This window comes from Grammomys surdaster, unplaced genomic scaffold, assembly GCF_004785775.1.
Source record: "Grammomys surdaster isolate TR1022 unplaced genomic scaffold, NIH_TR_1.0 347, whole genome shotgun sequence".
Taxonomy (NCBI): Eukaryota; Metazoa; Chordata; class Mammalia; order Rodentia; family Muridae; genus Grammomys; species Grammomys surdaster.
In genome coordinates, this window is record NW_021604766.1 from 346,112 (window position 1) to 361,341 (window position 15,230).

A 15,230-nucleotide genomic window follows, 5' to 3' on the forward strand; every position below is an offset into this window, starting at 1 on the left:
CATCTTCCAGTCATTTCTAGACTGGTGTACTAATTCTTGATAGGAGCCAGTCAGGGAGTATAAATAAGCGATTTAGTTACATCATCCCTTGCTTAAAGTCCTTCGATTGGACTTAATTCCTTGTCTTAAAGGCCCTGCTTATATTTTCACACCACCTCTTGCCACCTGCTCAGAATTCCAGGATCACATGCACTCCTTGTTTTTTTGGCCCTTTTTGTGAGCTCTGCCCGCATACCTGACAGTCACCTCTCTTTTCTGGGCGTGTTTAAATAGCAGAATCCTTCTCATTCTTAAGGACTCGCTGAGCTCCGTCCTGCACAGTTAGGCATTTCCCACAGTGATGAACAACTTGCCTTTACATCATTTCACATTTGGCAGTTATTCGGTTCTGTTTGTACACATTTGTTTATACATCTCTGTCTTTCCTTGACAGCCAGATTTTAAGCTCATAAAAATGGCTTTTAATTGTGTCTGTGTATGGAATGCTTTGATGTGTACTCTTAAACATTTCAAGTAATAATGCCAGGCCAAAGAGAGGGTTTGAGTTTTAGATACGTCTTCTCACCATCCTGGCACCCCTTTCCGGGTCACATTTGACCTAGGAATCAGATTGCTACTGTGGTTTAATAAGTCCATTGCATTCAAGGGTACAGTGTTTTCCATTGGTAGCATAAAACAAGACATTCTTATCCTTTTTCTTCTTTTGATACAGGATCTCACTTGTGTAGCCTGGATGACCTGGAACTCCCTATGTAGACCAGGCTGGCCTCAGACTCAGATCTCCCTGCCTCTACCTCCCAAGTTCTGTCACTATGTCCAGCTACACTTTTACCTTCTGAAAGCAATTCTTGATCATATTTCTCTCTTTCAGTCAAAAACTCATGCCCAGGGCCTAATCTAGTGGCATATCCTGCAATCCTAGCACTTATAGAGACAGGAAGACCAGGAGTTAAAAGCCAGTTTGGACTACAAGGAAAGTTGTAGGCCAATCTGGGCAGCATAGGAACACCCTGTCTCAAGCACTTAGGACAAAAAATTTCCACTAGACCTAATCCAGATATGGTGACATGCCTGTAATTGCAGAACTCAGGAAGCTGAATCAGGAGAGTCATTAGCTTAAAGCTAGTGTGTGTCAAGTGTACAAAATAGAAAAGCTACATAAGGCACTGGGGAAAAACCCAAAAGAAAGTAGAGAGAATTGAACCTTTGAGAAATGGGAAATGCACTGCATAAAAATAGCTGGCTTTTCTTTTTTATGAAAACCTGTTTAAGGCCAGCTCTACAAAGCAAGGTCTAGACAGCCAGGGCTACACAGAGACACAGAGAAACAAGTAAGTGAGCCATCCTCAGTCTAGACAGAGGCTGGAATCTGTCATACTTACTATTTTAAGAAAGCCATACTTACTATTTTATAAGACGGACCATGGAGTTCTGAGAGAGGAAGCTCAGAAGGAAAGGAGGTACCCAGGGAGCCCTGAGATTGTATATGAAGATTCGTTGTAGTTTTTATCTGTGTCTGAGATGCCTGTGTACAGGGAAGATATGAAGGACCCATGGAAGGAAGAGCTTGGAAGGATGAGTGAACCTGTAGAAGGCTAAGCTGCCACAGAGAGGCTATTCTAGAGGTTGAGTCCTTCGGGTCCGGTGTGACTGGGAAACAGGCATTTTTATGAAGGCCCATGATCCAGACTAAGAGTTAAGTTCACATTAAGGACAAAATTGAAACAGAGCTGTCAAAATGTGTAAATGAAGCTTCTAGTAGTTCAAAGTGGAGTGTAATGCTAGTAATTTAGAGGTATATTAGAACAAAAGGTGACATTCCCAAGATTAAGGTCATAGAAATCTAGAGATACCATAATTTATTCACAGTGCCCTCCATAAAATTAAAAATTATTAAACGTGAGGAGACACAGAGTTAAGAGAAGGAACTCAATAATGGAATAAATCCCAATAATGGAATTTCCAAACAAGGATTAAATTTTCCCTTACTGGGGATCAGTTGAACCCAGGGCCTTGTGCCTGCTAGGCAAATGCTCTACCACAGTCACATGTGTTCTTTTTCACTTCTGAGACAGAAGTCACTAAATTATTCAGACTGGTCTTAATATTTTCTGGCCCCAGCATCCCAAGTAGGCCAAACTACAAGCCTGCCTGTCAGGCCTGGCTTGGACTTCAAAGATGTTTTTAGAAATATATATGTAATGCTGAGCACAGTGGCGCACACCTTTAATCCCAGCGCTTGGGAGGCAGATGCAGGTGGATCTCTGAGTTCAAGGCCAGCCTGGTCTACAGAGTGAGTTCTAGGACAGCCAGGGTTACATAGTGAGACCCTGTCCTGAACCCTACCACCAAAACAAACAAACAAACAAAAACAAAAATCAAGCATATGTAAACTAAAGTTTACAATGAATGAGCAGAGACCAGTTTTAAGGTGAGTCATGGGGAATGAAGCAGAGGGAGGGAGGAAGCACAGCTGAAATCCTAGAACTGTTTAAAAAAAAGTCTAAAAGGAAGTGAAAAGTGAAACAACCTTTGACAACAGACTGGAGAAGCTGACAGCGTGAAGTCAGGAGGAAGCCGGTGCCTCCAGGAGTGAACAGCTAAGCTGGAGTGGAAGCAGAACAGATGTAGGAAAGATGACAGGAAAGGACAGCAGACTGCTCAAAACACAGCTTATATCTGTCTATCGTGTCTTACACCACATGGAAGGGTCGTTTCTGGTGATAGCCCATAGGAGGGGGTGGGTGAGAAGGTAGAGTTTTGTGGTTAAAAGGATCTCTTCTTACCTGATGAGGTACAATATCAATTCCAAGTGAACTCTAAAGTCAAGTGCGATGAGTATTGTAATCTTTGGAGTATCCACTAAGTAAGACATATACGTCCACAGACACACATACATGAGTGAAAATGTATATATGACTAAAAGGTGAAAGGTAAAATCATATTTGTATAAATCCAAAGAAATGAAGAATAAAATCAAGTCTAACAAACAGCAAAATCAGAATTTTAAGTCCATGCCAACAATTAAACGTAATTGGGTTTACTGTTTCAATTAAATGGCAAACACTGTTAAAATGAGTAAGAAGTAATGCCCAACTATGTATGTATACTAGATAGACACTTTTCATATAAGCAGAGGAAGGAAACCAATAGGATAAAAAAAGATACGGCATGCAAAAAAAAAAAAAATAAGCACAGAAAGCTAGTATAGCTATAAGAATATCACAACGTAGACTTTGATGTAAGCACTTTTGAAATGACATAAAACATAACTTATCAGAACCAGGTACCAGGTAGTAGTCCTAAATGTGAAAATGTCTAGTAACAGTTTCAGTGTTTGTGAACACTGACTGATCCAACAAAGGGAACCTCCATAAAAACAGTACTAGTTGGAGACTTTGACATTCTCCTCTCCGTATTTGATAGAGCCAGGAGACACAGGGTATTATTAAGACTATAGCAGATGTGGGTTACATTATAAACCAAAGTAGTGGTTTAATTGACATTATATTATAGAACGCTATGCCTTAAAGCTACACAATACCTGGCCTTTCCTTTTTACATGCTTATGCTTGCAGGTACATGATGCGTTCGTACATATAGTGCCTAAAGGCGTCATTCTCAGGAACATTGCCTCATGTCCCTTGAGACAGTCTCTCTTCTCTCTGGCTTGGAGATCACTAATTAGGATAGATGGAATGAACAGAGACAGCTGCAGAAATCCTCCTGTCTCAGCCTCCTCTATGCTGTGTTTACAAGCATGTGTTATCATACCTAGCATTTTTATGTGAGCTCGGGGGATTAAACCCAGGTCCTCATGCTTGTGTGGCAAACACTTTACCCACTGAGCCATATTCCCAAGCCCTAGTTCTTTTAAGCTTAACTGCCTCTGGGATGTATTTCAAAATATTTTATAAGCCCAGGCCCTAAACAAGTTGCACTAAATTTCAAGTATTGCAGTGCCTGTCACCACAGCAGGTCAGGATCAGAAGTCATTATCTCAAAGCTATTTAGGAAAATTCCTAGCATACTTATTTAGAGGTCAAAGAAGAATTCACGAAAATACTAGAAACTTGCAAATGGAATGTCATGAAAATAACATCAAGATTTGCAAAATGTTCCAGATTCTCATCTGAAAAGGGGAAACTCAGGGTGACTCATGTGCTTTTATGCAGGGGCAACTATAAAATAAGCAATCCAGAATTCTATTTTAAGAAGCTAGTACAAGAGCACTCTAGAGGCAGAGGCACTAAATCTGTGAGTTCAAGGCCATCCTGGTCTACCGATAGAGTTTCAGGACAGCCGGGAATACACAGAGATGCTAGTACAAGAGTGATAATAGCAACTGGATAAGAAGCACTAATATTTACAGCAGAAATCCATAAAATAGAAAAGAGGATAATAATAAAGAAATGTATCTTTAAAAGCTGGTTCTCTGAAACAAAAAGGAGCATCGGTAAATGTCTAGCAAGGATGGGTTTCTTTAACGGTTTTAAAAAGAATTAAGGAATGCAATGGACAAGTTATGCCACTATTTTACTATTTTAGAAAAAACAGATGTATCGTTCTGGAAGATTCCTAGGGCATGTTACCTTTTTAACATGGTTATTTCAGCAGATGGTGAGTTGTGAATTGGTCATCTCCAAACTAGAAGTGCTTCAGAGTTTGGTCAGAAAATTCTGTTGGTGGTAAAGTTCTTTTGTTTTCTTGCTTGTTTTGTTTTGCTTTGCTTTTGTAGTTGAATCCACAAGGGAAGCAGATTTGATTGATTGGTTGCAGTTCAGGCCTTCCTTGGGCTTCCCTGGCGATCAGTTCAAGAGGAAGTAAAGAATGCTCAGTGGCTATCCATGACTGGCTGAGCTTGTCCTCTTCTCTGTTACTATGGTTTCTTTTCTGGGTCCTAGAATTGCCCCAGTCTAATTCTCGTTTAATTATTTTAGCATTTGAAGAAAAAAAAATTCAATTTCCCAAAATCCATTCAAAATGAAGTTTAAAGAAATCTGAATAGCTGTAATGTAGTAAAGAAATTGAATCCAAGCAAATATGACTAACACGATTCCAAGTCCAAATAGTCTACTGGTAAATTCTGGTACTATTTAAGGAGAAAAGATGCTATCAGTACATAGACTGTTGTGATACTAGCACAAAAAGCATTACATGAAAATTGCAGGCCAATAACCTTTATGAGCACAGAAAAAAAAAACAAACAAAACCCAAACCACCACCAACAAAAACAAAAAAACCCAATTGTATGAAAAGTACCAGCAAATTGAATCCAGAAGTATATAAAAAGGATGCTACATCATCACCAGGAGATTTAGTGCAGGAATTTTAAGCCAATTTAGCCTTCACATGTCAATCAATGAGACAAGCATGTTAGCACAGTCTTGTAATCTCAGCAGTCTAGAGGCAGAAGCAGGAGGAACAGTTTAAAAGCCATCCTTGACTACATATTAAGTTTCAGGCCAGCTTAGGCTACATAGGATCCTGTCCCAGACAAAACAAAATAAAAATCAATCTATAAAATTTGGCATGTTAACAAAATATATGATCACTGCAATAAATGTGGAAAAAGACATTTGAAAATAATTCAACACCAATTCATGGAAAAAAAAAACTTTAAAAAGTAGAAAAAAAAAAGAGTGTCATTAATCTGACAGAGAGCATCTGTCATAGTTTTTATCAACTTGACAGAAACCTAGACTGACTTACCTCAGCTGAGGAATGGCCTCCAGCAGATTGGTCTCTGTGCCTGTCTTTCTTAGCCATAGGAAGTGCCCGTCACACAGCACTGCCTCTAGCCAGCTTGTCCTGGGTTGTATAAGACAGGGAGCTGAGCAAGTGGGAAACCAAGCAGGTGCTACACTGTTGTTCAGAAGCCCTGTCGTTACACTTCGTTACTAAGTCCTATTAACAAGAATACGTTTCTGGTCTGGCAGTGCTGTCCCAGGCCTTTAATCCCAGCATTCAGGAGGCAGAGGTAGGTGGATGTCTGAGTTGGAGGCCAGCCTGGTCTACAGGGTGAGTTTGAGGATAGCCAAAACTACATAGGGAAACCTGGTCTCCAAAAACCAAAACCAACCAAACAAAAAGTCTGTTCCCTAAGTAATGTATCCTGCAAACTTGTGACCCCATGATGTGTACCCACCTGTCTGCCTTGTTCCTGAGCACCTGTGGTGACTCCCCCTCCACAAGATGTATTCTTGCACTTGTACTCCTCAGGAAGCCTTGAGCCCCGAGTTCTCACGCTTCTGTCCAGGTTTGGCTAACAGCCAACCATCTCAACAGCTTTTTCTATGAACCCTAACCCTTCCCTATAAAGGGGATCTCAAAAGCCAGTGAGGGGCTGCTCTCTGAAACCCCAACTTAAGAAGAGGTGGTCGTCTGGCTAGACCCCTGTGCATTTCTAAATTCAGCTTGCTTTGATTAGACAGCATATGCAAGTTTTCTTTTCTTTTTTCCTCAACTAGACCTAGAGCAAAAAAAGCCAGGACATCACATCCCTCCATGGTTTCTTCTTCATCCCAGCTTCCAGGTCTCTAAAGCTTTGAGTGTCTCCTGCTTTGTCTTCCTCTGCAGATGGACTTGAAAACAGGAGGCCAAATAAACCCATTCACTCAGGGTTTTATCACGGCAACAGGAAGCAAGCCACACCCACATCTGATATCACAGTTAAATTGAAGCACTGATTCCCACCACTATCAATGATAAAGTTTGTCAATTCTGTCACCTTTTCATCTCATTTTCTATTAGAGGCGTTAGGGTGACAAGGGAAGGAAAGGAAACAAAAGGCATAAAGACTGGGAAACCTATGAGGAATGGAAATTAATAAAAGCTATAAAGTCACGGCAGGAAGAAGTAAGACTACTCACAGGTGACACGACTGTCTACCAGAAAAGCTTAAGAAATCTACAGAAGTTACTAGAGCTAACACGTGAATTTAGCAGTGTACCATGATACAAAGTCAACGATCAAAATTCACTTGTATTTCTGTAGGGTAGCAACAATTTGAAAATAAGAATTCAAGAACAATTCCATCTACAATAGTATTAAAGAACATAAATAGAGTAAAGTTAATGTGACATATAAAAGATTTGTACCCTTAAAACTGTAAGGTGTGGCTGAGAGAAATCAGACCTAAGTTAATGGGAAGAAATGCCATGTTCATGGAGAAGACTCGGTCCTCTGATTTCATCTGTAGGCTCAGTGCAGTCCTGATAAAAATCCAGCTGGTAGTTGCTTTTTTTTTTTTTTCAAATGATCTGTCGATTGATATTGGATATGGAAATGTAAAAAACTCATCGTGGCCAATATACTCTTTATAATGAGAAACAAGCTTGAGGGACTCAATGCTACCTGATTGCAAGATTCATTTGCAATCAGAAGTAACCCAGAGAAAGTGGTAGATACTGTAACAAATGTCAGGGAAGAGAAACAGGTGACGCAGGTCAGAAATGGATCTCCACAGGTAAAGTCCGTTTTGTCCTTTTTTTTTTCCTCCTGATAAAGGTCCCAAGGCTATTCAGTGGAGGGAGGACAGGTTTTTGGCATATGTGAGAGTACAAGTCTGGGAAAAGATGCTTTAGTCTTCTGTGTTACAGCAAAATGTTAATTTGAAATAACCATACAACCAAGAGTAAAACTAAAAGTATAATTACTCTAAAAGAAGCGTTGAATAACTTCCAGAGCTGGTGTGCTGGATACTTTTAGGTCAACTTGACACAAGCTGAAGTCATCAGAGAGGAGGGACCCTCGATTAAGAAAACCGTAAGATTGGCCTGTAGGCAGTCCTGTAGGGCATTTTCTTTTTAAACTTTTTTTCATTATTGTTCTTTTTTTTTTTAACCTATTCGCTTTACATCCCTCTCACTGCGCCCCTCCCTTCCTGGTCACCTCATGCCCCCTCCCGTACTACTCTGGGCGGTTGGGGGCCCCACTGGCTATCCCCCTCAACCCTGGCTATCAAGTCTCTGTAAGGCTAGGTGCATCCTCTCCCACTGAGGCCAGACAGGGTAGCCCAGTTAGAATGTATCTCACATAAACGTAATAGCTTTTGGGATAGCTCCCGCTCTACTTGTTTGGGACCCACATGAAGACCATACATACATCCGCTACAAATGTGCGGAGAGGCGTAGGGCCAGCCTGTGTATGCTCTTTTGTTTGTGGTTCAGTCTCTTAAGAGCCCTAAGGATCCAAGTTTGTTGACTCTGTTGGTCTTCCTGTGGAGTTTCTATCCCCTTCCCGGCCCACAATCTTTCCCTCAACTCTTATATAAGGCCTGGTGGTGGTGTGGCGGTGGCATGGCTGCGTGGGCACTGCCAGGTCTTTAATTCCAGCACTTAGGAGGCCGAAGCAGGGATGATCGGGAGTTCTGTGAGTTTGAGGCCATTCTGGACTATACGAGTTCCAAGACAGTCAGGGCTACATAGAGAAACCCTGCCCCGAAGGAAAAAAAAAAAAGGAAAAAAAAAAAAAGTTAAAGATTACTGCAGGACCCAGCTGATCTGTGGAAGAGGTAACGGGTGTTTTTCGAAACTCATTGAACTGTGCGCTTCCATTGTGCCCACTTTACAAATATAAACCTATCACGCGAAAAGCTGTGCCCAAACTTCAAAGCAGTTCCCAAGGTGCTTTTGGGTCCCTACGGAACAGTGGCTGTCTAGGATCAGAAACGAAACTAGATCCCCGCCCCCCAGCGCCCTGAGGCAGTTTCGATTTCCAAGCGCCAGCCGGCCGGCGGGGCGGCTTTTTTATCCGGACTCCTTGTAAAGTCCCCACCGCGTTCAACCCTGGAGGATTTGGGGAGCCAGGGCGCTCATAGATCGCGGAGAGCCACAGAATGACAGCCGAGCAGCGGCAGAATCTGCAAGCATTCAGGGACTATATCGAGAAGATTCTGGACCCCACCTACATCCTCAGCTACATGGGTCCCTGGCTCCAGGATGGTGAGTGGTCCCCAGCTGGGGCTCTCAGGCTCTCTACCTTAGGGAGGGGAAATCACTCAGATCAAAAACAATTGGAAGTCCTCTTCCTGCTATTCCCCAAAACCCCATCTCCCCACTCCCCTCTTTCTTTAAGCCAATTTGGATAACTAACCTAGAAACACCGGTTGTATGTGAGACTTCCAGGCCAGATTAGAGTAGACAGCATCCGGATTTGATGCTCAGGAACAAAATTCCTACAAGGTGTAGTAACTTGCATAAGGATGCCACTCCGTTTTCTTTCTTCCTTTCTTCCTTCCTTCCTTCCTTCCTTCCTTCCTTCCTTCCTTCCTTCCTTCCTTCCTTTCTTTTTCTTTTTTTTTTTTTCGAGACAGGATTTCTCTGTGTAGCCCTAGCTATCCTGGAACTCACTCTGTAGACCAGGCTGGCCTCGAACTCAGAAATCCACCTGCCTCTGCCTCCCAAGTGCTGGGATTAAAGGCGTGCGCCACCACTGCCCAGCCCATTTTACTTTCAAAGCTGGAGAAATAAGTCTGTTTCTCTTATTTACACCTTCTAGACTGCTGTGTGCCTCCCGTTGTCCTGTAAGAGATTGAGAAATAAGAATGAGGCTTCCCCTCCTCAGACTCCTATACAGAGCAAAGAGCAAGGCTTTGGACCATGGCCAAAGGTGGAGGTGGGGGCCACATGAAGAAAGAGGACTGACACACACACAATTCTGTCAAAGGATGTTGCTGACAGGAAGTCCGTGGAAGAAAACGTCCCTCAGACTCCATGTGTTCAGAGCTTAACACAGTTGTTTGCAACTAGCTTTGGGGGCTTGATTGGTGGGTAATAGACTCTGTAAACTGCGCTGGGTGCTTCCTTCTGAGTAAATAGAGTCCCCCCACCCCCAGGGAGAAGGGAGGAGGTGTTTAAAGGGGTAACAGAGAACTTCTGGCAGCTACTTTTCATCTTCCAAGTTAAAGCCTAGATGTTTCTTTTTGCAAGTTAAAGCCTAGCTATCTTTCCTGATGTTGGACCATGGTGGAAACTGCAGGTTAATTCTGTCTCTCTTTTGTTACGAAGCCGAATAGGCTATGCAGTGTGGAGTAAAAGAACACTACCCAGGAGTCTCCATGCCCTGCTGTGCAAGAGAGAAGCAGAAAAAAATTCCTAATAACTGGAAGTGGGGGAGGGGGGCTTGAAGAGAGGGGAAACAAACCCAAGACATCTCTTAGCACCAGGGTCCTGTGCCTTCCAGTCCTTTCATCTGATCTTTAGTCATTTGCATTAGCATAAAAAGTAACTAACTAGTTTCAGTACTGGGAGTTCAGACATTCCTGTCATTGTCTTCTTATTTATTCTCCTCTTCTGTTGGTCTTCCATCCCCTTTACCTGTTCCTCTCTAGATGGTTTCCCTCCCTCCTGGAAATGGTACCCTGTTCTGCTTTCTTACAACATGCAGCCCATCATACTCTCTCCCTCATCCATTTAAGACACCATCCTTCCCTCTCAGGATGCCTGTTTTAATTTCATGAATTTTGGGTTGTTTTGTTTTTGTTTTTTAGTTATGTGATTTTCTTAAATTGTGGATTATGTTGAATATGTAGGTTGTTCTTGGTACTAGAACCTTTTGCACAGTATTAATCTACCCATCTTGGGAGATGGTTCCATCTTCTAGTGTCTTCAAGAATTTTTTTCAGTGTCTTATAAGTTTGAATTGTAGTGATCTTTCACCTCTTTGGTTAGGGTTTATTTGCTTGTTTGTTTGTTTGTTTGTTTGTGTGTTTGAGGCTATTGTGAATAGAACCCCTTCCTTCCCCGTGTCTTTCTCTACCAGGTTGTTATTGGTATGTAAGTAAGCTACTGGTTTCTGTATGTTTATTTTGAACCCTGCCTCTTTTTTGAAACTTTTTATGAGGGCTGAGTTTGTGGTAGAGTCTTTGGGGTCTTTATAGGATTACATAGAAATAATTTGACTGATTTCTTCCCTAGTCATCTCACTCTTATTTATGTCTCTTGTCTTACTGTTCTAGTTAGGACTTCAAGCGCTTTCTTGACTAAGAGTGGAAGGAACAGGTACACTTGTCTCAGTCCAGACGTTAGAGGAAACACTTTCAGTTTCTAGTATAATGTCGTCTGTAGGTTTGTCACTGTCTATGCAAAAACAAACAAACAAACAAACAAACAAAAACAAATCCCAAGGAAGCATAAAAGATCAAATAGCCAAGGCCATCATTAACAGAAAGGACAGTCAATCAGATTGTCTACCTATCAAGGAAACAAATAACCACCCGAATTTACAAGGATTTGGAGGAGAAGGAACTTTGTTTACTGCTGTTGAGGATATAAACTCCTGTAGCTGCTACGGAAATCACTATGGAGGTCTCTAAAACAAACCTGCAAACAGCACTACCAGATAACACAGCCGTGGACTGCTCTTGGACATAGTCTTAAGGAACTCAAACTCCAACACACTGTGGATACACTTACATACCAGTGCTTATTGCTGAGCTTAGTCATGTAGCTGAGGACACAGTAAAGAACCAGAGATGGTTCCACGGCTCTGTGGCTCCATGGGAAGGCTTTTTTTTTTTCTTTTGGTTTTAGTTTTTCAAGACGGGGTTTCTCTGTGTGGCCTTGGCTGTCCTGGAATTGGCTCTGTAGACCAGGCTGGCCTGGAATAAAGGCATGTACCACTACCTTCTGACCAGGAGATGGTCAAGCAGAAGTATCTAGAAGAGTCCAGAACAGAGGGATGCAGAAGCAGACTGGCGGTGGGAGCAGAGAAAATAGCAAAGAGAAACAAGAAAATAGGATGGGGGAGGGTAGCCTGGGGGAGGAGACACCTGATAATTCACAGTAACTAGGAAAGAGAAGCAGTCTAAATGTCCACCAATGGATGAATATACAAAACTTAGTAAAACTGAGCTGGGAGGTGTGGCACATGCCTTTAATCCTAGCACTTGAGAGGCAGAGGCAGGCAGATCTCTGAGTTCAAGGCCAGCCTGGTCTACAAAAGAGAGTTACAGGACAGTCATGAGGGACTACATGGAGAAACCCTGTCTTGGAAAACAAAACTAAAACACTTCATAAAACTGTTTCCAGTTGGAACAGAATTTGGACTAACCTAAATCTGTATTACTGAGCTATGGTCATTCGAAATGGCTCCAGAATAAACTTTTTCTTGTTTTCTTTAAGATGAAAACTATTGGTTTTGTTGTTGTCTTTTCTGTCATGAAAGTTTACCTTGTAGTAGTTTTCACCTCTTTGGGTAAGGTTTGCTGTTGTTTGTTTGTGGCTATTGTGGTAGGAATGCCCTTTTGTGATTTCTTTCTTGCCAAATTTCCTAGTGCCATGTCAGAAAGCTACTGGTTTGTATGTTCATCGAAAAATTGTTTTATCTTCCTTCTTTTCTTCCTCCCTTCTTTCCTCCCTCCCTCCCTCCCTCTCTTCCTCTCTCCCTCCCTTTCTTCCTTCCTTCTGTTATTTGCTAATCTAATTTTGGTATCAGAGTAATGCTAGCTTTATACAATGTGCTTGGTGATGTCCCTCCCCCTCTGTTTTATGGCATCCGCTGATGAATATTTATGTTAGCTTTTCTTTCAAGGTTTGGGTGAATTCAGCTGTGAATCCATTGAATTCCAGGCTTTTATTTGTTGGGAGACTTTTCATTACTGTTTCAGGCTCATTTCTTGTTATAGATCTGTTTGTTTATATCTTCTTGATTACATTTTGATAGGTGGTAGGTATCTAGGAATTCGTTCATTTCTTCTAGTTTGCTTTAAGTGTACATTTTCAGAGCACGTCCTACTGATTCTGTGCATTTTATAGGATTCTGTGGTACTCTCCTCTTTTTTTTTTTAAATTTTTGTATGTAACTCTCTCTTTTTGTTCATTTAGCTAGGGATTTAAACGTAATAATTTGAATTAAAAAATAAATCAGTAAATCCAGAAATGGTGGGCACACCTGTGATCCAGATCTTGAGGCTGGAAAATACAGGCTTCTGACCTAGATCTTGACACAGGATGACACAAGCTTTTGATCCAGATATTGAGGCATAGTGGCCATGAAAAAATTAGGCACATGCAATATAGTTCATATCTTTAATCCCAGGAGAGAGAGGTAAGCAGATCTCTGAGTTTAAGGGCAGCCTGGGACAGCGAGTTCCGAATTCAGGCATGGTGGCACACTCCTTTAATCTGGGCCACACTTTCTGCTGGAAGCCTACATAAGGACATTGGGAGAAGGAAGACCCACTCTTCTTTGCCTGCTTGTACTTACTTGCCAGCACATCTGTTGGGACCTACTTCTTTAGGATTCCAGCTTGTACAGGGGACCAGCTGAAACAACCAGCTTCATAGAACTGAGCAACTACTAGACTCTTGGACTTCCCATACACAGCTGCCCATTGTTGGGGTAGTTGGACTGTAGACTGTAAGTCATTAAAATAAATTCCCTTAAAATACAGAGACATTCCAAAAGTTCTGTAATTCCAGAGAACCCTGACTAATTCAATTGTAAAACAAAAATCTTTAAAAATATTATGATAAAAAGAGAAAACAAGGGGCTGGAGAGATGGCTCAGTAGTTAAGAGCACTGACTGCTCTTCCAGAGGTCCTGAGTTCAATTCCCATCAACCACAGCTCACAACCATATGTAATGGGATCTGATGCCCTCTTATGGTGTGTCTGAAGACAGTGACAATGTACTCATATAAATAAAATAAATACATCTTTTAAAAAAGAGAAAAAAAACAGAGAAGTCATTGAAAACAATTGATTTTGGATTGACTTAGTCTCTGTTTTTCAAAGATTGTTAGGGTTCAGCAAATTCAGATTGTAAAGGGAAATGTACAATCGTGCATTGATAAAGGCTAGATTAGGTGTGTGTGTGTGTGTGTGTGTGTGTGTGTGTGTTAGTTCTCCCCAGGTTAGTTCATAGGTATACTACACCATGATAAAAATACTTCAGATAAGTTAAAAAGATAAGTGGAAGACTGCGTAACTTTCAAATCCAGTTTATTAGAGGTACACTGGAGGTTTTTCATCTCTCCCTACCCCCCTCCCATTAGAAGATTGTAATACAGTTGGTTGTAAGAGACTGGGAGTGTAGCTCAGTGGTAAAGCTCTTATCTAGGCTATGTGAAACCCCAAGTTAAAAAAAAAAGTTGGGAAAAAAAAGTTAGTTGTGTCTTGCTCGATCATGTTTTTATAATTTATCGTATTTATCCACAAATATTTTGCTTTCCCCTTCTTCAATTTTCTGTTTTCTTGACAATATTTTCTGTTCCTTCCCTTCTTTTCCTTGCACTGGCTTCTATAGAAGTTCTGGATTCTCTTGGTTGAAAAAAATTCCTTCATTGTCAAATATACCTTAAGTAAGGATTCAGAGAGGGACCTGGGACACTAATGGGTACTATGGCTTGGTATAAAATTGGACTTTTTTTGCTTTATTAGAAGACAGGGAATTGCTGGCCAGTGGTGGTTCACGCCTTTAATCCCAGCACTTGGGAGGCAGAGGCAGGCGGATTTCTGAATTCGAGGCCAGCCTGATCTACAGAGTGAGTTCCAGGACAGCCAGGACTATAAAGAGAAACCCTGTCTCGAAAAACAAAACAAAACAAAAAGACGGGGAATTTACTCCACACTCTCCACACCCTTCCCTTTCACTTAATCGTCTTTACAAACTGCATTTATGACTATGAGCACAGGTTACATCTCATGAAAGAACTATTTTTTTTATAATTTACTTATTTTTTTTTAAATTGTAATTTATACTCATTCACACAGTGGTTATAAACACAAAAAGGCAGGACGTAGGGAAGGGGATGACACTGGAGCGTAGGTGTACGGGGGAAATACAGATATTTTTCAGAACAGGGTATTGGCTGGGTGAGGGTTCAGGGAATAGGTCACTATGACTCTGCCTATGATTCACTTGTCCTTATCTAAGTTGGTAATATCTGCCAAGATGAAAGAACTATTGAAGACACATTTCTTCTGGAAAACTTAAGTGCGTGCCTGTGGAGTGGAGGCTCCCTAGACTGTTTCAAAATGTGGTTGAGTGTAGGCCATAGGATATTTATTTATTTATTTATTTATTTATTTAGACAGAGTTTCTCAGTGTAACAGTCCTGGCTGTCCTGGAATGTGCTCTGAACCAGGCTGGCCTCAAACTTATAGAGGTCCGTCTGGAAGATAAAACAGACCACACCTTCCCATGTGGGGCTGAGAATCATAACAAGTCAGAGCCAGTAGGACTTTGAAGAAGCAGCAGACACCACTCCTCCATCTATGCCCACT

At 41.5% G+C, this 15,230-nt stretch overlaps 1 protein-coding gene across 1 annotated transcript in view; it reads left to right on the top strand.

Annotated features, from left to right (window-relative positions):
* The first annotated feature begins 8,686 nt into the window (after window positions 1-8,686).
* Ddx58 (DExD/H-box helicase 58) overlaps window positions 8,687-15,230 on the top strand; it is a 39,905-nt gene continuing 33,361 nt past the window's right edge. The window contains exon 1 of the mRNA XM_028779196.1: window positions 8,687-8,945. Coding sequence (XP_028635029.1) covers window positions 8,840-8,945 — 106 coding nt within the window. The 5' untranslated portion in view covers window positions 8,687-8,839. The remainder of the gene's footprint in view (window positions 8,946-15,230) is intronic.